General features: G+C 48.5%; 1 protein-coding gene and 1 long non-coding RNA gene across 4 annotated transcripts in view; one reads left to right on the top strand and one right to left on the bottom strand.

Moving 5' to 3' along the window:
* Window positions 1-21,844, bottom strand: part of LRRK1 (leucine rich repeat kinase 1) — a 111,012-nt gene that overhangs the window by 41,957 nt on the left and 47,211 nt on the right. For 2 of the 3 annotated variants that reach the window (XM_037145915.2, XM_037145916.2), the window contains exons 5-6: window positions 21,569-21,748; window positions 21,010-21,158 (exon numbers count right to left, since the gene is read on the bottom strand). In XM_037145915.2, the coding sequence (XP_037001810.2) occupies window positions 21,010-21,158; window positions 21,569-21,748 (329 nt within the window). Of the gene's footprint in view, window positions 1-13,921; window positions 14,294-21,009; window positions 21,159-21,568; window positions 21,749-21,844 lie in introns of those variants that run through there. The other variant, XM_037145917.2, reaches the window with a different exon arrangement.
* LOC128626432 (uncharacterized) lies at window positions 984-19,932 on the top strand. The gene is made up of 3 exons (XR_008390393.1): window positions 984-1,090; window positions 1,213-1,407; window positions 19,665-19,932. It is a non-coding gene; the product is annotated as an uncharacterized LOC128626432 (long non-coding RNA).

Raw genomic sequence — 21,844 nt, 5'->3', positions numbered from 1 at the left:
ATCGCAGCACAGCTCCAGCTACTCTCTCCCCAGCCGCTAGAGGGCGCATGTGAGTTTAATGTCAGGCCACAGAGTGTCAGGTCCCAGCAGCCCTGCTCTGCTGGGAGGAGTCCACCCAAGCTTGGAGAAGCCTTCCCAGACTGAGAAGAAGACCGAGGACCAAACCTGGGTCTTCTGACCTCTCTTTCCTGGGATTAGAGCTGCTGTTGTCATGATGCCACCCGCGGTGCTGCTTCCAGAGTGACAGACTAAATTCACGAAAGGACAATGGCCAGACCATCTATAAAACTGGATCTTTGATTGCCCCCCTCACCCCCAAACTGCAGCAACCTGCCCAGGAAACTAAAACCCCTTATCTTTAATAAATAGCCCAGGAAGCCAGTCCCTTAGTAACCCAGACCTGCTATTACTAAATAGCAGTATATCTATCTGCTAGTTAGTAATAATCCAGGAAGTTAAACAATGACTTAAAATTTTTAAAAAAATTATTGATTTTAGAGAGAGGGGAGGAAAAGGAGATAGAGGGAGAGAAACATCCATGTGAGAGAGAAACATTGGTTGGTTGCCTCTTGCACACTCGTTAACTAGGACTGAACTTGCAACCTAGGCATGTGCCCTGACTGGGAATCGGACCTGTGACCTTTCAGTTAATGGACCAGTGCTCAACCCACTAAGCCACATCAACCAGGGACTAAACAATAACTTTTGTAAAAATCAGCCCCCAGTGTCCAGGACTTGATTAGTAACTGACAGCTTTCCTGCTTTTCATCCCTGCTTCCAACTTAGATCAACCAGAGAAAGTCAAACAGGTGCCCCAACCAATCACAGAGGGCACCCCTCTGCTAGTGGGCCACCTCCAGCTTCCCCATCAACAGCTTCCAGTCACCCCTGAGCCCTCCCTCTGTACACTCTCATCCCTCCCCACCCCTCTGCCTGCCTCTGAGTCTCTGCCCCGAAACTCAAGTGACTGACTGACTCCTTAGCAACAGCAAGCCCTGAATAACTCGCCTTTGCTTTTCTCATCTGGTTGGCTTTCATTTTTTTCCACAAGAGGGAGCCAGAAAGGCCCGCGGTTTGCTGGTGTGAAATGGTAAGAGACCCCAGACACATATGAGTAGGGCTTGTCTCTTTCTTTTGGATTATCAAAGAATTTGGAGGCTCCATTAGGTTCCTGGGCAGAGGAAATTGGCTCTTTGCTTCGTTTCTCCAGAGCAACTGGAAATCCGTATCAGAAAATTAGAGAAACAAACATCAGTGTTTCGCAGACGGGAAAATGTCACAGTCAGGCTGAACTGCAGGAAAGACACCCATGAAGTGGCGTGAGTTTTCTTTCTCGGCGGCAGAAGACAGACTTCCCGAAATGGCCACTAGGTGGCGCTGCGGGCCTCGTCTTCATCTCCTCCTCAGGTAAGTAACCAGAGTCCGAAAGCCTGGGACCCTTACCGGCTCTCAAAGCTCTGTCTGGGACTTCCGCCAAGATGGAGGTTTAGGTGGATATGCCGTGCCTCCTCACACAACCAAGTTTAGGGACAACTAAATATTAGCATCAGAAAACACAACCAGAACACGGAAAACTGAACTTTTCGGAAGTCTGCTAACAACAAATTCTTCAGCCCGACCGGTAAGGGGCGAAACCGGCGTCGGGTGAGGAGTTACAAAGGAGGGCTCGGTCGGACACGGGCGCGGAATCCAGACGCGCGAATCCAGTCGCACGGGTTCCAAACCCAGGATTGGACCTAGTAAGCCACCGAGCAACCCAACGGGTGAGCGACTACAGAGGAGACAGTGGGGAGGCGGCGGCGGTGGCGGTGGCGGCGAGACGCGCTGCCATTTCCCCGCCCTGACCACGCCCCCACATACAGCGTCACAACCCAGCGACCTGGGACTCCAAGGCGCCGCTCCTCCCACTTAAAGGGCCAGAACAGACCAAAAATGTCCCAGGGAGAACTCAAAGCCCCAGAGATAAATCTAAACGACGAAGAAATAGCAAAACTCTCAGATGCACAGTTTAAAACACTGGTCATCAGCTTCCTCATAGATCTGGTGGATTATAGCCACAAATTAGAGAAACATATGAAGGCTAAATTAAGGGAAATGAATGGAATTCCACAGGAAACCCATAGAGATGAAAAAAAAACTGGGACTCAAATCAATGTAGTGGACCAGAAGGAAGAAAAAATGATCAAACAGAAAGGAATGAAGAAATAAGAATTCAGAAAAATGAGGAGAAGCTTAGGAACCTCCAGGACATCTTTAAACGCTCCAATATCCGAATTATAGGGGTACAGAAGGGGGAAAGACACAACCACCAGTGGAAAAACTATTTGAACAAATAATAAAAGAAAATTTCCCCAATCTGGCAAAGGAAATAGACTTCCAAGAAATCCAAGAAGCCCAGAGAGTACCAAAAAAGTTGGACTCAAGAAGAAACACACCAAGGCATATCATAATTACATTAGCCAAAATTAAAATGAAGGAAAGAATCCTGGAAGCAGCAAGAGCTAAGGGGACAATCACCTACAAAGGAGTCCCCATCAGGCTGTCAGCAGATTTCTCAAAAGAGACCTTACAGGCAAGAAGGGGCTGGAAAGAAATATTCCAAGTCATGAAATCTAAAGACCTACAACCAAGATTGCTCTACCCAGCAAAACTTTCATTTAGAACGGAAGGACAGATAAGGTGCTTCTCAGATAAGACCAAATTCAAGGAGTTCATCATCACCAAGCCCTTATTATATGAAATGTTAAAGGGACTTATCTAAGAAAAAGAAGTTAAAGAAACATGAACAGTGAAAGGACAACAAACTCACAGTTATTAACAACCACACCTAAAACGAAAGCAAACTAAAGGGACAGCTAGATCAGGAGTGGAAACATAGAAATGAAGATCTCAAGGAGGGTTAGCAACAGGGGGAGTGGGAGGAGGAGATGGGGGGAGAAGGTACAGAAAACAAGTAGCATAGACAGTAGATAGAAAATAGATGGGGGGCAAGAATAGTATGGGAAATATAGAACCTAAAGGACTTGAGACACATGGACATAAACTAAAGGGGGGTAATGGTGGGGTTGGGGGGGCAGGGTGGAGGGGAATGAAGGGGGGAATAGAACAACTGTAACAGCATAATCAATTCAAAAAAATAAATAAATTAAAAAAAAAAAAAAAAAAGCTCTGTCTGGTCTTAGAACCAAAAATAAGGAACTCTCCGTGCCTGTCTCCGTTTGCCTGGACAAAGAGGGAAGAATGCTAGTGTGCTGGATTTGGGGTCAAGAGAATGGAGTTTTAGTCTCAGTGATTTGTTTTGCTTTTGTTTTTGTGTTTTGACAAGCCGTTCTGCAATAGAGTCATAACACTTTTTATTTTGAAAATTTTCAAAATTGCAGTCAGGTTGAACTGGCACCCAATGAATACCCCTGTGCCCTTCACCTAGATTCTTTAATTGTTGCTATGTTGCTACTTCTACTTCCCCCTCTCTACTCACCCATGGAAACACATGCTTTTCATTATTTGCTGAATCATTTGCAAGTTGGTTGTAGGCATCCTGGCCCTTTACCCGTAAGGAGTCCAGCACGTCTCCAGGAGTCCACTGTTGTACTTAGTAGTCAGGTCACTTTCCCATAACCCACTTTATGTGTGTTTCAGCCTCGGCATTACATGTTTTCCAGTCATTCCAGTTGCCTGGTAGAGTGTCCCATAATCTGAATGTACTCAATTTTGTTTGTTAAAGTTTAGTTGGATTCCAGTTAGGCATTTTTGGCCCAAATCAGACAATATCGAGTCCTTCCATTTGTAACCACCAGGGGGCACCTGATGGCTGGTTACTCTGCTGTTGGCGATGCCAAGTCTGATCCTTTGGTTCAGGTGCCATGGGTCAGATCCCCTCTTTGCACATTTGACTCTTTGTGATTAGTCGGCAACCTGGGGGGTTGACAGTCTGAGACGAGTGAGCATCCCGTGTTCCTACGTCATTCTACCCGGTGGCTTTAGCATCCATACTGACCCTAGCCTGCCTGAATCCATTAGTACATTGGTCACAAAGTGGTGATTTAAAAAAAAAAATACCGTTCCTTCTGCATTTGTTACTTGGCATCCTTCTACACAGAAACGTTTTCCCCCAGCTGCTTTTAATGATCGCTATGAACTCATTGATTCCTTTTTTATTTAAAGCATTATAATTCATTATTGCCACTATATATATATATTTTGATGCTCAGGTAGTATGCAATTAGGCCAGTGGCAGAAAGACCACTGAGGGGCTCCTGTTCCTCTGCTATTTCCCTATCAGTTTGGGGCACTGCCTTGCTTCCGAGGATGACAAGGGTCCCAGTCTCCTCTGCAACTTTTCAAGCCCCAGCCCTGGAATCAGCTCTGGTTCCCTTTAGCAGAAAATGGTAGTTAGAGACCAAGATCTGGGTGCCAGCTGTGCTCAGTGCTGCTGGGGTGATGCTGCTTCCTGGCCTGTTGACTGAACATACCTCTGTATATAGCATGAGGGCTCCAGCAAGCTGCCAATTCAAATCCAGCCTCATGGGCTTCTTTCTGTAATTCACCGCTGCACCACCCTTCGCCTGGTTGGTGGTGGTTTCAGTCTGTTCCATAAGCATTTTGGATCAAGTGATGATGTCTATGCAGGTCACCTGTGGACCCAGGATTCTTTCTGGTGTTTTCAACGACAGTGGCCTCCCATGGGAAGGCGTGGAAGCAGATCCAGGAGCAGGTTGAGAGGAAGGGCGACATGCTGGTCCTTGCAATGCCAAGTCCAGAAAGGCCCTCCTGGGGCCTGGCTACCACCCCTCCCTGGGTTCTCAGAGACACACCCCGGTCCCAGGCCCCAGGCCAGACAGCTTCACACAAGGCCCAGGTATCTAGTTTGCAGCCTGACCTTCCACTTACCCTGTGTGGCCATTGTGGCCATTCAATATCAAATGCATCGGGCCTGATCTGAAATGGCAGCCAAGTGCAAGGTGAAGGGGATGCTGGTTTTAGTCCTGATTTTAAACAACAAATCTTAGGTATCTATGGAAAGTGGTCTTTTTTTTTTTAAATCCTCACCTGAGGACATTTTATCATTAATTTTAGAGAGAGAGGAAGCGGGGGGGGGGAGAGAGAACATCGATGTGAGAGAGACACATCAATGCTCTCTCCAGCTCAAGTCTACTTAGAGGGAACCTGTTTGCTGCACTGACTCAGCCCAAGGGTTGTCTGCTCCTTCCCAGCAAGTGGGGTGGCCTTCCAGAGCCCGACTGTGCACGCCTCCAAAGCTCAGATGCTCAATAAACCGTTGTGTGTCGAGACACACGCCATGGAGACTGCAATCCATCCGTTCACACCTCTCACTAGATAGGACATCCTCAAAATACCTGAGTCTGCTCAAAATCCTGCCTTCAGCTGAATATCCAGGTTTCCGTTGTCAGCTCAGCCCTGCACCCCCGAGATGTGCCCCAACCACTTTCCACGTTTGTGCCCCGCGGTCCCCTCCATGCCCTCTGCCTGCCCTTGCATTCCTGTTGGCAGATGGCTTATGGGGTTGGTGATTTGTTCCAGGTAGACTAATCAGGGCATAGGCATACTCTTAGAGCAGAGGATTCAAGGCCAAAGGGAAATTGCCAGTGGAAGCCTAGAAAGTGCCTGTTTGTAAGTAGGGCGCAGACTGTGGGCCTGAGGCTGAGATTCCCAGCAAGGCCGGGGTGCAGGGCAGCAGGGAGGGGGTGTGGCCTCGCTGTCAGGAACTGACTAGCCTGCCAGCCAAAGGCTGCAGTGGGGTGGTCTGGGGCTGCCGCTGATCCTCCTGGGATGTGGTTGTTATGGCGATGGGAGGATGCTGCGGGAAACACATGTTTGGCGGGCATGGAGATGAGAACTTTTGTGAAAGCTGACTCCCCAGGGCTGGCCTCCTCTAGATGGGGGGGTATCACGAGGTCACTCTGGGGTCCCAGATTTGCCGGCCGGGCTGGCCTGTGCTGTCACTCTGTCACTCTGTCACTCTGTCCTGCCTCTGCATCCTGCTCTGTTTTCTCTGCCCTGGAAATCACGGCCTTTCTCTCTCCCATCGAAAGCCAACTACTCCTGGAAACTCCAGTGCAAAGACCACTTTCTTCACTCCCAACTAGAGCTGGGTCACTCCCCCCACCCACTGTACCATAACAGGGATGCCCTCGCGCTTAACTTGTATTTGTACATTCAGCAACGCTTACTTGAGTATCTCTATGTGCCAACCCTTGGGTAAGGCACTGGGAGGGTGAGAGAGGCAGGTGCAGCTCGGATGGAACCACCGATTGGGGTGTTTGTGGTCCAGAGCGAAGAGCTGTGTGTATGTGTGTGTGTACTGAACGTGCACCTGGCCACCCTACCTCGGGGGCTTCTTGCCACAAGCAAAGCCAAGAACGGACCCTTGCAGGAAACCGAGGGCACTTCGATAGTGGGCACAGTCCTATCAGCCGAAGACCATCAGTTGGAAGGCAGTGGCTGTGTGTGCCCCTGAATTCCTCAGATACATGGAAGGGGAGGAAGCGGACACCGCTGGTTCCTAAAACTGAGTCCTTGCTCAGTCTCTCCTGCCCCCCATCTTGCCCCAGATTTCTGCAGGGTGGAAACTTGTTCAACTCCAGTAAAAAGCAGAAATCTGCAAACGGGGACACACAGAATACAGAGATTTCTGGGCTGGAAGGAGTTGGAAAAACATGTAAGATTTCTGTCTGGTCTTGGCTGAGTGGGAAAACTTTTATTTACAAAAGTTATGTTCCTGCCTGGCTGCTGTGGCTCAGTTGGTTGGAGTGTCGTCCCACAGACCAGCAGGTCACGGGTTCAATTCCTGGTGAGGGCACACACCCAGGTCGCAGGTTCCATCTCCAGTGGTGGCGTATTTGAGAAGGCAGCCAATAGATGTTTCTCTTTCACATTGATTTTCTTTTTCTCTCTCCCTTCCTCCCTTTCTCTTTCTCTAAAAGCAATGAAAAAATGTCCTCAGGTGAGGATAAAAAAAAAACACCAAACTTATCTTCCTTCTTGTGCACAAAGATGACAGGGTGGCCAAGAGGAAGGAGCAAGAATGACACACCGTTAGGAAGATGGCAGCACACTTGACCTTGAAACCCAGCCAGGCAAGCTCCGAAGCCCTCGTTACTTATTTCTGTGTAATCCAGGCGGAATGACAATAAACAAGGTTGTGAGGGAGGGAAGCCAGCAGCTGCATAATTAAATCCATGCACACTGAACTGCAAAATCAAAGACAGCTGGCCATCGGGAGCCAACCAGTTCAAGTGCATGGCTGAGGCACACCCGCTCTGGCCCAAATAGACAGAGAACACTCACGTCTGCCCTGAAGCACAAGCCTTTAAAATTTGGGGCCAAATAAATAGAAGAAGTTCCCCTCTCCCCAAAGGCCCGGTGTGATGACTTATAAACCTTGTTTTCTGAGGCATGGGGTGGCGAGCAGGATGGGTTCGAGAAGGACTGGGTGTCGTTAGGGGCATTTGGTTTATTACGGGCAGGGAGGTTTGGGGGTGCCTCTGTGTAAGAGAAGTCTCCCTGTCCCGTGATATGGGGGCTGCGGTGCAGGGGGCCAGTCTCCCGCCTTTCCCAGATGCTTGCTGAAGCCACTGGGCATAAACTATCGCGGTAAGCGAGCCACGGGGATGCAAAGACATCTGCTGCTTTCAGACCCGCACGACCTCTATTGGGGAAGGAAAAAAAATACTTGTTCCACGAAGGGCTGGAGTCTGCCGCCCTGTTCGAGGGGCTTTAACCTTGGCCGCTGTGGGCTGGCAACCGGGCCCCAGCAGGCACACAGAGGGATGGATCCTCTGCTCGAATGACGGGGACCTGCCTCAGCGGCTTTGTTAGGGGTTCCAATGTCACCTCCTTGGTCGGTCTCCACTGAGCCCGCACAGGAGAGGTCATGCCTCTTCCTTCTGCGTCCCCAGCTCATTGTCCCCATCAATGGTCAGCACCTGACCTGCGGCCTACGGCTGCTTGTGCAAGAATCTTCCCCACTGGGAACTGTGAATCCCTCCCTTCATGGGACAGACGAGCTTTGTGACGGGGGCGTGGCACCGTGCAGGCAGCCAATGGCGTTCGTCTGTTCCGTGAAGACACACGTGTTAAAACGGGTTTGGGGGACACACAGAATGTTCTAGAATGTATTCATGAATCCTCACTCACATAAAACAGAACGGACTCACGACAAGGACAAACCAAAAGAAAACCCTGACAGTGAGAAGCTCAGAGCCCGTCTCGGAGACGTGTGTGGGCTCACCTGAGCGCAGTCACCATGGCAGAGGGGAAGGAAAAACGGACGCGGGAGGGGGTCTGTCTGTGGACGGGCGGTGACAAGCTGGGGGAGGGTTCTAAGCCTGCACATGTCCTCGGGGAACCCAGAGCCCCGGAGGAGGCGCCGCAGGACAGGGCTCGGCTGGACGGAGCATCAGCACGCTGGAGACAAGGGCTGTGTCCCCGCTAGGACAGACAAAGACAGACAAGAACAGACCGTGCCTGCAGCCCTTGCCCCTGGGGGAAGTTCCATGGGAGGCCTCCATACCACTGCTCAGGTCCCTGCCCTCCGGCGGGGACGGCGCCTGAGGACAGAGGGGGCGTTTCACATGGAAGGAGGCTGGCCCCGCACCAGCCACAGCCTGGGCAGGTAACGTAACCACAGCGCTTAGACCAGGCCAAGGGCAGTGAAGCCACAGCTGGAAAGCAGGTGTTACAGGCTGCACTTTTCCCTCTCCCCCCAAAAGGTATGTTTAAGCCCTAACTCCCCGGTCCTTAGAATGTGAGCTGAATTAGAAATAGGGTCTTTAGGAATCTTTTGTTACAAACATCTTTGATTACAGAGGCGATCAGGTTAAGACTAGGTCGTCACGGGAGCTCTCGTCCGTTGGACAAGGGGAAAGTTAGACACGCAGGCGGGCACAGGCAGAGAGAAGGCGCCCGCCAGCACGGTTCAAAGCCAAGGGACACAAGCACCTCTTGGCCGAGAAGTAAGATCCATGCAAAACGGAAGTACGAAAATAACTTGCAAAGCAACCGGTGATGGCATTTGAAACACTCAGCGCAGGACAGTCTGCTGCCTCCAAGGGACACGCTCAGAGTCCCGCTCTGGAAGTGGAGCCACGGTCGCTTGGTGAGACCTTCCTGGTGGCTCTGCACACCCACAGCACGTTCATGCTCCCGTTTTCCACCGACCCCCACCCCAGTGACCCCGTGAGGTCGGGCGCAGTTTGCACAGAAAGGGCCTCAGAGAGCCAAGCTGTTCCGAGGGAACAGAACCAGGACTGCAAATGTTGGGTGCCTGATGCTCAGTCTGGTTCCTCTCAGGTTCACGTGGCCACGGAAAGACTGGCTGTGGCCAAGTTCAAAGGCATTAGGAGACCTTGAAAGTGATGAAGACAGACTTGCACACCCCCTAACACAGCCAGGCTCAATCATTCAGTTCCAACCCGGGGCAAAATAGGTATAAGAAAATTCCAGGAAAATATGGGCAGAATATAATAGGTCAAATATACAAAAAGTGAACAGAAGAATTATAAATATACCCACTGCAATAACAATGAGGAGATCACCAAATGGTAGGGTGCAGGAGAACAAATTGTTTTCAAATAGACATGGGCTTGCCCATAAACTGGTTACTCTATTTTGCTGGATAGAATGCGCACTTTTTGACCAAACTTTTGAGGGGAAAACATGGATGCATATTATTCATGGGTAGTACTAAGTCTGTAGCTATATAAATGTTTTTAGTTCTTTTTCTTTTTTAAAATTTTATTTATTTTTAGAGATGGGAAAGGAAGGAGAGAGGGAGAGAAACGTCAATGTGCAGTTGCCTCTCCAGTGCCCCCTACTGGGGACCTGGCCCACAACCCAGGCATGTGGCCTGACTGGGAATCGAACCAGCGATGTTCACAGGCTGGCACTCAATCCACTGAGTCACACCAGCCACGGCTGTTTTTAGTTCATTTATTTATGCTTATGCATTAAAAGTGTAAGCAATTGCTAGAAAGCAATAACCATATCCATATGTTAAAAAATAAATGCTCAAATTCCTTTATAAGACAAAAAACAAGTTATCTAAATATCGATAAGTAAAAAACTGAATTAAAAAATTAAAACGACAGTTTTTTTCCCCCTGAAAGTTTGGGCCAAAAACGTGGGTGTGCATTATACATGACAAAATACGGTACACTCTGAGCATGAAGAAAAAGTAAATAAGCAAGAATAAAAGGAAAAGGGAGGGACAACAAGGCAAGCTTCCTCCACATTTTATCCCAAGACAAAGGCAAAGTAAAGGTGGAAAACAAGAATGAAAGCGGAATTCAAACGTATCCAGTTATTGGGATAATAAAGATGCCCATTCGGGAAAGGCTTGGGTGGGAGAGGAAAATCAAGTCACGACAACGGAATGTGTGTTTCAGAACAGAGAGCGTCACGAGTTGTGGGAAAGGTGTGCAGCTCCGATCGCCTGTTTACAAAACAGAAAAGTGAACCGGGGTGTCTGGTCCCGCCCCACTCACTGAAAATCGCTCAAAGAAAGCTGGGAAATGAAAACAACTAGTCCGAGGTTAGAAAAGCCATAATGAAGCCAAAACGAGGAAGTTGATAAATCAAACCAATTCAAAGGTCTCTGGAAAAGTAATGAAGTTGATCATCAATTGACTGGATTAGAAATAAAAGAAAATGTACCCTAGTGATCTGGGCACAGAAACGACAATTAAAAACCAATGGAAAAATCATCTGTTAATGTCCTCAACTGCAGCTGACAAACCACCAATGTTGGGATGCAAGATTTACTTACGAAATTCGCAAGTCTCAAAGTGCACAAGGAGAGAAAAAACCCAAAATAATGTAGATGAGGCAAATAAGGAAAATAACCAAAGAGCACTCCCAGAAGTGTCCCAATTCAACCTACATTTTTCTCCAATCAAATCTTTCAGTGAAAAGATTTACCTAAATGATTCTGTAATAGGGGACTCCCTTCATGTTGTGAGTCCAAACCTGCTACTTTTTAAACCATTTTTTAAAAAATATTTTAGTTATTTCTTTTTAGAGAGAGGGGAAGGGAAGGAGAAAGAGTGGGAGAGAAACATCACTGTGTGGTTGCCTCTCATGCATCCCCTACTGTGGACCTGGTCTGTAACCCAGGCATGTGCCGTGATGGGGAATTGAACCAATGACCCTTTGCTTCACAGGCCTGTGCTCGACCCACTGAGCTACACCAGCCAGGGCCAAACCTGTTACTTTTTGCAAGGGCCGTTACAATTCGGGCCAATGACAGGCACGCACCTGGGCGCAAGAACTATAACAAGATCTTCTCCAGTAGAAACCCACAGTTGAACCCAGAAATTTAAGTTCTGCCTCCACACCAAGAAAAAAGCATGGTAGTAATTCAGAGAAAACCGCCAGCAGGCTCTTAATTGGCTGAATGCCAAAAAGTGTTTAATTTATCACTTATTCTTTGCTAACATGGCTAAACATAGGTACACATGATTTTTAAGAAAATACATAACCCTGTGTCCCTCCCCCGACAGTATTTCAGTCGTTGTGAAACCAGGAAATGTGCAAGATTCCTCCTGTCACCAGTTCCGACTGAAGAACTTCGCCAATCGCTGTTTGAGAGAGAAAAAGCAAGAAATAAAAAGGCTCTCTCTGTAGTTAACTGAGCTAGCTACCTAACCTACTGTTGACAGAACTCAACACTTTTAAATACAGACAGAAGTTTCTACCTCACAGGACTGTGTGGGAGATTAAAGTAGCAAGTTGGACAAAGTCCTCTGGTAACGAATAAGACCTATGTAAATGAAGGGAGGTTATAGCATCCATAAAATTTCAGGCAGTCTTCTAACCGCCTATCCACTCATCCATCCAATCATCCATCTTTTCCATCCGTCTGGCCATCCACCCATCCATCCACCCACCCATCCAATTTCAGGCTCTATACTGAGGGGCAAACACAGAGTGACCAAAATTGTACAAGAGCCCTGTTTTGGAGAAGCTTCCAGTCAAACTGGGGAAACTCCCATTAACCAAGGAGGCACAGACGGCCCCAAACTTTGTTGTGTGCCGTGAATACAGAGGACAGGAAGCTGCGGGTGATATAAGGGGGCATCTGACCGGGCCTCTCGGTCAAGGAAGGCCTTTCTGAGGACGTCATGTGAGGCTAAGATTTGGAGGGTGTCCTGGGGTCGTGGGGTCGTTGGGCCGTGGGGAGGAGGCAGACACACTGCTTCCTGGGTCTGCGGTGTCCCCCCTCCGGTACGCCGGGGATGACACCGTCTCCCCTGTGGCTGGACATCCCGCTTTTTCTCCCCTAGTTTCTTCTTATCATAAACAGCAGTGTGGTGACCATGCTGGCCCTTGCTTGTATGTTTTTTCTTTTGAGTTAGGTCCCAGCGGTAGAGTGCAGAAAGAAAATACCCAGTGCAGAAGAGTTCACTGGGAGAAAAGAATTTTATGGCATTTGTCACGTGATGCCAATGACTTCCCTCACACACGGAACCCATTTACGGGGTCAGGGGCCAGGCGCGGCTGTGCCTGGTTCTCTGTGGCCCTGCCAAGTGCCTGACTCAGCATTTCTATTTACTTCTGCTAGTCACGTGGGGATGGGACCGCACTTTCAAGCTGCTTTCATTTGAATTTCTGTAATTGCCACTACGGTTGTATATGTGCCCCGTGCTGTGATTTTCCGTCTGTTTTGTTACGTGAAAATTAACTGTTCATTTGTCCGGGCTTCTTACCCAGAGAAATTGGTGGGCCACGAGACAGCAAAAGCTGGGGCTCTGGCTTGGTCACTTGGAGTCCCCCAGCCTGGAGAAAGAAGGTGATCTATAAATAGGCAATTTGCTCATCACCTGATGTGTCATTGGGTCAATGGTCTGAGAGGCCGGATTGGCTGCCGGCTCCCCCTTCTGGGCACCCCGCAGACGTGCGCCTCCCACGCAGCAGATCACGCAGATGGAGCAGCTCTGAACGGCGGGTCCCCGGGAGTTCTTAAGGTCCCTAAGCCAGAGGGCATCCCCCGAAGGGACAGCAACCACCACAATGACAATAATAATACTACTAAGAAACCAATAATAAGACTACAATGTTCCTTTCCAGCGCAGCTGCCAGATTTGAAATTATTAGAGACTTTGCAAAGGCAAGCAATAATTTCCCCACGGAGTGGTTTCAAAATGAACTTCAGGCCTTGTCTGGTTCGGATGCTCCAACCAGCCCTCTCTCTCGGCGGAGCGAGGACAGACATGGGCGTTTCTGGCCGAGTTTCCCTGCTCCTTTCTGGGTATGTCGGCCTAGACGCCTGCTTATTTCTCACGGCCACAGAGCAAACGTGGACAGGATGGCCACTACAAGAGAGGCCGTCTCATTCAACATTCAGGCAAGAGTTTGGTGGCTTTTCTGCGGGGCACTGATGAGCCGGGCCAGGGAATGGCTTCGGACAGGTCCCCCCTGTGGCTTGGCTTTTGCTCTTTTAAAAGTGTGTCTGAGACCACGTGGTACGACCTCAAGGACATTCCTGAGCAAACGCCCATGGGACCTAGGAAAATCGACGTGGGCTTTCCTGCAGTGTCCGCTTTGCTGTCAGGGCAGGTTCTAGAAGCCTGAGGGTCAGGTGGTGCCTGACGCAGAGACCCATGGGAGGTCTCCGAACCTGCCCCCACCACAGCTTCCGAGGAGACAGCAATTACAATAAATAAATAAAAAAAAACAACGCATCGGTTGGTGCAGGCAGACCATAAACACACACGCAAACAAGACGACTGCTTCAGCCAGGTGACCACCTTGAATACCAGCAAGGTCAAGGGCGTGCTCAGGCCGTGTATGTAATGTATACACAGTGGCAAAGCACCGGTTTTCTGCCCACCCTTGTCTAGGACTCTGAGCCAAAAATGCCCATTCCACCTTCCTGGACACCTGGAAAGGTAGGCACGCTTACCTCTGGTCTCCGAGTCATCGCAGGAGCACTGTGGACTCACCTCCTCTCTGCCGCCAGCAGCGGGAAAGGAAGGCGCTGTCACGAACGAGGGCGGCCACACACGTTCCCTGCAAGGCACTGGCCTTTGACACGGACTTGAATCACGAAAAAAGAAATGTGCCTGCTGCTTTGGGGAAGCGCGAGCGGCCCTTCTGACTCACGCTGCTCTGCAATTTCTTTTTCTCTTCTGATTCCACCCTAAAGGGCCAAGGAGGAGAAACCCCGCCTTGTTCGTCTCTGTCTCGCCGTTCACAGCACGTGATCGTCACTTCTGCGCTCAGTGGCTTTCTCGCTGGCACACGTAGCAGGCGTTAGCCCATAGAAAAGAGCAAAGACTTGCCTACATGCCAACTATGACTTTTAACCGTAAGCCGAGAAAGCCAAAGTCACCAGGTCTCAGCCTTGGGACCACACTGTGTCTCCTGGGGGATTTTTAAAAACTACCCCTGCAGGGGCCACCCCGGAGATTTGGACTCATACAGGGCGTGGCCTTGGGATTTTTGAAAGTGCCCAGGGACTCCAAGGTACCGGAAAGCATGAGAACCACTGAGCTCCGTGAAAAATCTGGAAGGTTCAGCTCGGGAACCGTGAAACGGGGAAGCCCTGGGTTCAGGAGACTCAGGCTCTCGTCTGAGCACCACTGTTTGGGATTTGCTGTCCTTGAACAAGTACTAAAATGTCTCAAAAGGTCACTATTTTCTTCTGTCAAACAAGTTATATTCTCTGAAGCTCTGGCTCAGCTGATAAGGAAAGGCTGGGAAAAACACTGAGCACGTGTACGTAGAAGGGTTAGATGACCCCTATTTCCTTTTGCGACATGAGGCTAATCTTTAATGTTTATTGAGCACGTACTATGTGCCGGGCCCTGAGCTCAGTGTACAGCTGCTCTCCAGGATGAACACGATAACTCCCCCTGCTTTATAACTCAGAAAAAAAGAGGTAACAAGGTACAGAAAGTAGAATATCAGTATTCTTTTTATTTTTTTAATCCTTACCCAAGGACATTTTATTTTCGTTGCTTCCGGAGAGAGAGGGAGAAACATTGGTGAGAGAGAGAAGCACCCGTTGGCTGCCTTCTATACATGCCTGTGTGCCCTGATTGGGAATCAAACCTGCAATATTTTGTTTTACAAGATGATGCTCTAACCAATGGAACCAACCACACCAGCCAGGGCTAAAAGAAATCTTTAAAAAATAAATAAAATTACCCTGGCTGGTGTGGATCAGTGGATTGAATGCTGGCCTGCGAACCAAAGGGTCACTGGTTCAATTCCCAGTGAGGGCACATGCCTGGGTTGCGGGTCAGGTTCCTAGTAGGGGACATGGTACAGGCAACCACACACTGATGTTTCTCTCCCTCTCTCCTTGCCTTCCCCTCTGTCTAAAACTAAAATAAATAAAATCTTATAAATCAAGCAATCAATAAAAATCAATCTAGCAAGTTCCTTCACAGGACCACTAGAATGTATAAACCCCTGTCCAGTCTAATGAAGCTCAAAAGAGACAAAGCAAAACTGTTCAAAACCATAAATGAAAAGAGAACTATAACTACAGATAGAGAAAAAGAAAAAAAATACAAGTAAAATGTAAATGCCACACACCAGTATGGCAAATTAAAAAATCTAAAAGAAATGGATCATTTTCTATCCAAAATTGAACTTCATGAAGTGTAAATAAGGGGAGGCAGGCAACCTGACTTGACTAATGATTAAAAAAAAGCCAGACACGAAAGACCAATTGTATCTAAGTAATCTTTAGCCATAGAAATTCCTATGTAACTGCTCCACGTCAAAATAAGATGGAAAGTTCCCCACGTGGTTTTGTAAAACCAGCTTATATGAAAATCTCACAGAAACCATACACAAAATTACAGATCCATTCAGCTATACATATAGAAATTTGTGGGGACTTCCGCCAAGATGGAGGCATAGGTGGATGTGCCGTGCCTTCTCCACAACCAAGATTAGAGAAAACTAAATATTAGCAACAGAAAACACAGCCAGAACATGGAAAATTGAACTTTTCGGAAGTCCGTTAACAACAAATTCTTCAGCCTGACCGGTAAGGGGCGAAACCAGCGGCTGGCGGAGCAGGGTTGCACAGGAGGACTCGGCCAGACACACTCAGGCCCGCGGAATCCAGGCGCAGTGTCAGACCTAGTGAGCGACCCAGCGAGCAACCAGGTGAGCGACCTCGGGGGAGACAGCCGGGCACGGGGCTGCATGTTGACTGAGGTCGCGCATTTGTGCGAGGGTGGACAGGCGAGGGAGTGGGCGGTTGGACCGGGCCGCAGGTCCCCACGGCAAGCGGCAGTGGAGGGCGCCGCCATTTCCCTGCTCTGACCCCACCTCCACATACAGCGTCACAACCCAGCGACTCTGAGTGGCCCGGCCCAGGTGAACCACCTAAGGCACTGCTCCTCCGCACCCAGCTGTGAGAAGCGGCAGAGGGGGTCGCCATTTCCCCGCTCTGGCCACGCCCCCACATACAGCGTCACAACCCAGCGACCTGGGAATCCAAGGCGCCGCTTCTCACACTTAAAGGGCCCGAACAGACCAAGAATGGCGCAGGAGGATCTCAGAGCCCCAGAGCCAATAAATCTAAGCGATGAAGAAATAGCAAAACTCACAGACGCACAGTTTAAAACATTGGTGATCAGGATCCTCACAGAACTGGTTGATTATACCGACAAATTAGACAAATATATGAAGGCGAAACTAATCGAAATGAATGGAATTGCACAGGACACCAATAGCAATGAAAAGGAAACTGGGACTCAAATCAATGGAGTGGACCAGAAGAAAGCAAATAATGGCCAAACAGAAAAGAGTCAAGAAGCAAGAATACAAAGAAATGAGGAGAGTCTTAGGAACCTCCAGGACATCTTTAAACGCTCCAACATCCGAATTATAGGGGTACCAGAAGGGGGAAAGGCACAGCCACCAGTGGAGAACTTATTTGAACAAATAATAAAGGAGAATTTCCCCAATCTGGCAAAGGAAATAGACTTCTAGGAAATCCAGGAAGCTCAGAGAGTCCCAAAGAAATTGGACCCAAGAAGGAACACACCAAGGCACATCGTAATTACACTAGCCAAGATTAAAATGAAGGAGAGAATCCTAGAAGCAGCAAGAGCTAAGGGGACAGTCACCTACAAAGGAGTCCCCATCAGACTGTCAGCAGATTTCTCAAAAGAGACCTTACAGGCAAGAAGGGGCTGGAAAGAGGTATTCCAAGTCATGAAATCTAAAGACCTACAACCAAGATTGCTCTATCCAGCAAAACTTTCATTTAAAATGGAAGGACAGATAAGGTGCTTCTCAGATAAGATCAAATTCAAGGAGTTCATCATCACCAAGCCCTTATTATATGAAATGTTAAAGGGACTTATCTAAGAAAAAGAAGTTAAAGAAACATGAACAGTGAAAGGACAACAAACTCAGTTATTAACAACCACACCTAAAACGAAAGCAAACTAAAAGGACAGCTAGATCAGGAGTGGAACCATAGAAATGAAGATCTCAAGGAGGGTTAGCAACAGGGGGAGTGGGAGGAGGAGAAGGGGGGAGAAGGTACAGAAAATAAGTAGCATAGACAGTAGATAGAAAATAGATGGGGGGGCAAGAATAGCATGGGAAATATAGAATCTAAAGGACTTGAGACACATGGTCATAAACTAAAGGGGGGGTGATGGTGGGGATGGGGGGTAGGGTGGAGGGGAATAAAGGGGGAATAGAACAACTGTAACAGCATAATCAATAAAAAAAAATTAAAAAAAAAAGAAATTTGTAAATAAAGTAGCAGTAGACCAAATCCAGCAGTAAAAAAAAGCCAATTAGCAGTCATTACAGGAATTAAAGGGTCAACATCCATCATCGCCATTCATTATATTAATACATAGAGTAGAAAAGCCACATAAATATATTAATGCGACCCAAAATGGGACTTGAAAAAGGTCAGCAACTGTTTCTAGTAAAAGCTCTCAGCAAAAAGAAATACTTGGAAACCACCTAAATGTAACGACAGCCTATTCACCAGAAAATCTACGGCAAATGCCCATCAACTGCTGAGGTCAGGACCTTTAGAAATCAGGAACAAGAGGGATAAATCTGCTATCATCATGAGTATCTAACTTCTGAAACTTCTTGTTATTCATAAGAAGACATGAAACACAGTACGTTATATACATGTTAGAAAACAAGAAGGGAACCTGTTTTGAATTTGCAGGTGACTTGGCCGTACACCTGCAAGTCTCAAGGCGCTCACTTCCAAAACTACTGGGATCAATAAGAGAAGTTCGTCAGGGGGCTGGATAAAACATAAATAAACCCAAGGAGCTTTTCCGGACCAGTAACATTAGGTTGCAAAGGGAAACACTAAAGAATTCCATGTAATTCCATTGAAATAGTGCCCAAAACACCAGAGCAGACAGGCACAGGCCCTTTGTGGAGAAAATGATAAGAATGTCACTAAAACATAAATGAGCACCAATTGAGTCGCCACGCGGAATGCACAAAAACGGAAGAATGCACAATCAAGATATTTTGGGCAAAATAGAATGAGTAGAAAACTTGCAGTCACAGGTGGTAACCCAAACAGTATGTCACTTGCCCAGGAACAAACAGAGGAGGATGGGGGCTCAGTCCGGAGAACCCCGAGAGGCGCACAGGTGTGTCTCAGGGAAAGTGACAATAATGATGAGACTTGACTTCAGACAGAGACGGAAGCCCACCCGTCTAGACTCTCCCCCATACCAGATCCACAAATAAGTAGCAGAAAAAATGAAAGCTTACAATATAAATCAGTAAAATGAAAATGCTACGTGCTTCTAAAAGAGTGTTTCCATAAAACTGAGGTGCAAATGACCTTTTTCCATAATGCAGATGCAGGAAAAGGTAGACACGATAGATCAGGTGTTTGTATATCTCTGTCACTGCAAAAGCTAAGAGACAAAAGAAAAAGAATCAACAGCAAAATATACTGTCAACATGTACGATAAACAGGTTTGGAATCTCTAATACTCGAAAGGCCCTACAAAGTGAGACAGACAGAGCAAACGACCCTTCAGAAAAACAACCAAGAAACAGTAAATGGGCAACACACGTAGGGGGGATGCAAATAGTTCATGAAAATGTGAGAAGATGCTCGATGTTATTAATTATGAGTGTGGATATCGAAACCAGATCTCATTTTTGCCCACCGGAATGATAAAAATGTAAAGGCTTCTTAATACAGCATGCTGGCCAAGGTGAGGGGACAGAAGCTGCCACATATTTCTGGTGAAGGTGTGAATCTCACAGCTTTTTAGGGAAGTGATTCCAAAACAGTCCACTTTTCCAACTTTGATCTATATAGGAGGGGGGACCCCCCACAACAGAACTGTCTTCTGGAGGGTGGGCCCCTTGTAGTCCAGGCTCCCCCACTATGTGTGTGTTCCAGGAGCCCATCTGTATCTGTGTGCCAGCTGGTGTTGTTGTGAGAGGCTGCATTCGGCTTCAGTGATTTTTTTTTGAGGGGGGAAGATTCTTTCAACACGTTTGCCCATCTCATGATGGGTGATTTACGAGCACACCTGCACATACCATGCCCAGTGTCCAGCAGTTTTGGACCAAAAACGGCATGCCCCCCCAAGCCCCACCAAGCCCCACCCTCGCTATTCACCTGATCTCACCCTGAGCAACTTTTTGTTTGTTTGTTTCCCCAGATGAACAAAGTTCTCAAAAAGGAAAACATTTCGCCGATGTGGAAGCATGGAAACAAAAAACGGCAGCAGGACTAACAGGCCTCCAAACCGGCATGTTCAAACCTGTTCCGAGCAGTGGAAAAAAGTGTCCGCAGGTGTAGTGCTTTGAATGGAGGGTCTTTTGAAGGGGACTGAAGTTTAGACATGTAAGAATAAACACATAATTTTTAATAAATAAATTTTGTTTTTGCGGGGAGGGAGTGGTTGACCCCTGTAAACAAATATCCCAGAAAACCAGGCTACAGTACAAGGGAGCAAACCCCGAAATAACCCACACGTCCACCAATCGGAGAAGCGCTCAGCTGTCCGACCTCCATCCGCTCTGCGGATTTAAGGCTCGTGGGCACACCCCCTGACCTGCCGGGAGTTCAGCTGCAGCACTGAACCGAAAAAGCCAAGCCGAAGATGACGTAAGTGATGCGATCTTATTTTTGTCATCAAAGCAGAAAGCTAAAACTAAAACCCTGTGAGTGATTTGTCCTGCTTTATTGAGATGTCACTGACATCTCATACAGGGCCAAGGTTAGGTGTTCCCCGTGTTGATTTGACACATTTACTTATTGCGGAACGGCCCCCACCATGGTGTTAGCCAGGGTCCGCCTCCTGCCACTAAACTGCTGTTCCTTTTTGGTGGTAAGAGCACCTCAGATCCACCCTCTTAGAAATGTGTTATTAAGATACGTAAGATAGTATTATTCGCTACAATCCCAATGCTATGCTTTAGATCTCCAGAACTTATTTATCTATTATTATTATTATTAGTATTATTATTATTATCATCCATCACCCGAGGACATTTTTTCACTGCTTTTAGGAGAGAGAAAGAACAAAACAAAACATTGAGCTGTTGTCTCTTGTACGCGCCCCGACCTGGGGATCGAACCCACGGCCTAGGTAGGCGCCCCGACCGGGACTTGAGCCTGTGACCTAGCCCGTGACCTTACGGGGTACGGGTTGATGTTCCCACCGACTGAGGCACACCAGCCAGGGCCAGATCTTACCCATCTTTTAAACAAAGTCTCTACCCTTTCACCAACATCTCAGCTCCCCACCCCCAGGCCCCGGACGCCACCATTCTACTCTCTGTTTCCATGAGTTTGTCTTTTGTAGATTCTATACAGAAGTGAGGTTGTACCCTATTTGTCTTCCTCCGGCTTATTGCTCTTGGCATCATGCCCGCCAAGTCCATCCACGTTGGCGCAAATGGCAGGGTGATACCTTTTTTTCTCGTGGCTTAAAATAGTCCGCGGCACAAGGTACCCCGGTCCCTCCTCCTCTTTTCTCCGTCCGCCACGTGACTACTCACCGTCTTCCCGGAACAACTGCTGGGCGTGGCACTGGCTTCGATGAAGTACTTTCTGAGCAGGTGCTTGCTGGGGTCGGGGCTGTCCAGTAAGATGTAGGAGCAGAAGAAAGCCCCGTGCCGAAGCAGGAAGATGGCGATGTCTTCGTTGCCTAGAGGACGGGCGAGAAAGGCTCAGGGCGTTTCAGATGCGGGGCGCGTCCCATCCGTCCTGGGTGGTGGATGCCAGTGTGGGAAGCGGAACAGCCAAGGTTGAACTGGTCCTTTCCTTCCCTTGGCACGTCAACTTCCTCTCAGTGTGGGTCTGTGGGGGGCTCTGCCCTTTGCAGTGGCCCCTACGATGGGCCCATGTGCCACGGCTGGTCCCTGTCCCTGAAATCCCCTCGGAGGGGTGAGATGGGGCTGGGAGGAGGGGGCGAGTAAAGGAAGACGCAGACATTTGGAAAGAGAAACCAAAAAACGGGAGCTGCAAACGTCTCCACGCAGGTGACTGAGAGCCAGGGTTGGGGAGGACACCGTGACAGTCCTCCTTGGCGGGACTGACGGGGGCGGGGGCACCCACCTGACTTGATGGCCGCGTAGAGGGGTAAGCGCACGATGACGGGGAACTCGTTCTTCCTGACCGCGTAGCTCTCGGGGTCGGCCCCGTGTGTCAGGACAAGGAGCTTCACCAGCCCCAGGTGGCCACGCTGACAGGCCAGGGCCAGCATCCAGTTCAGCAGCCGCTGGGGGCTGCAGGGACCTGGCGGGAGGCAATGGGGCAGAGGTGGCCGCCAGGCTGAGCTGCCCCTGACCGTCCCAAAGATCCAGCAGCCCTGTTCCCGGCTGAACGTCCCTT

The sequence above is a fragment of the Artibeus jamaicensis genome, unplaced genomic scaffold (genome assembly GCF_021234435.1).
Source record: "Artibeus jamaicensis isolate MK-2021 breed Jamaican fruit bat unplaced genomic scaffold, CSHL_Jam_final scaffold_612, whole genome shotgun sequence".
NCBI classification, from domain to species: Eukaryota; Metazoa; Chordata; class Mammalia; order Chiroptera; family Phyllostomidae; genus Artibeus; species Artibeus jamaicensis.
The sequence above is the reverse complement of the archived record's forward strand: the minus strand, read 5'-3'. Positions and strand labels throughout refer to the sequence as shown.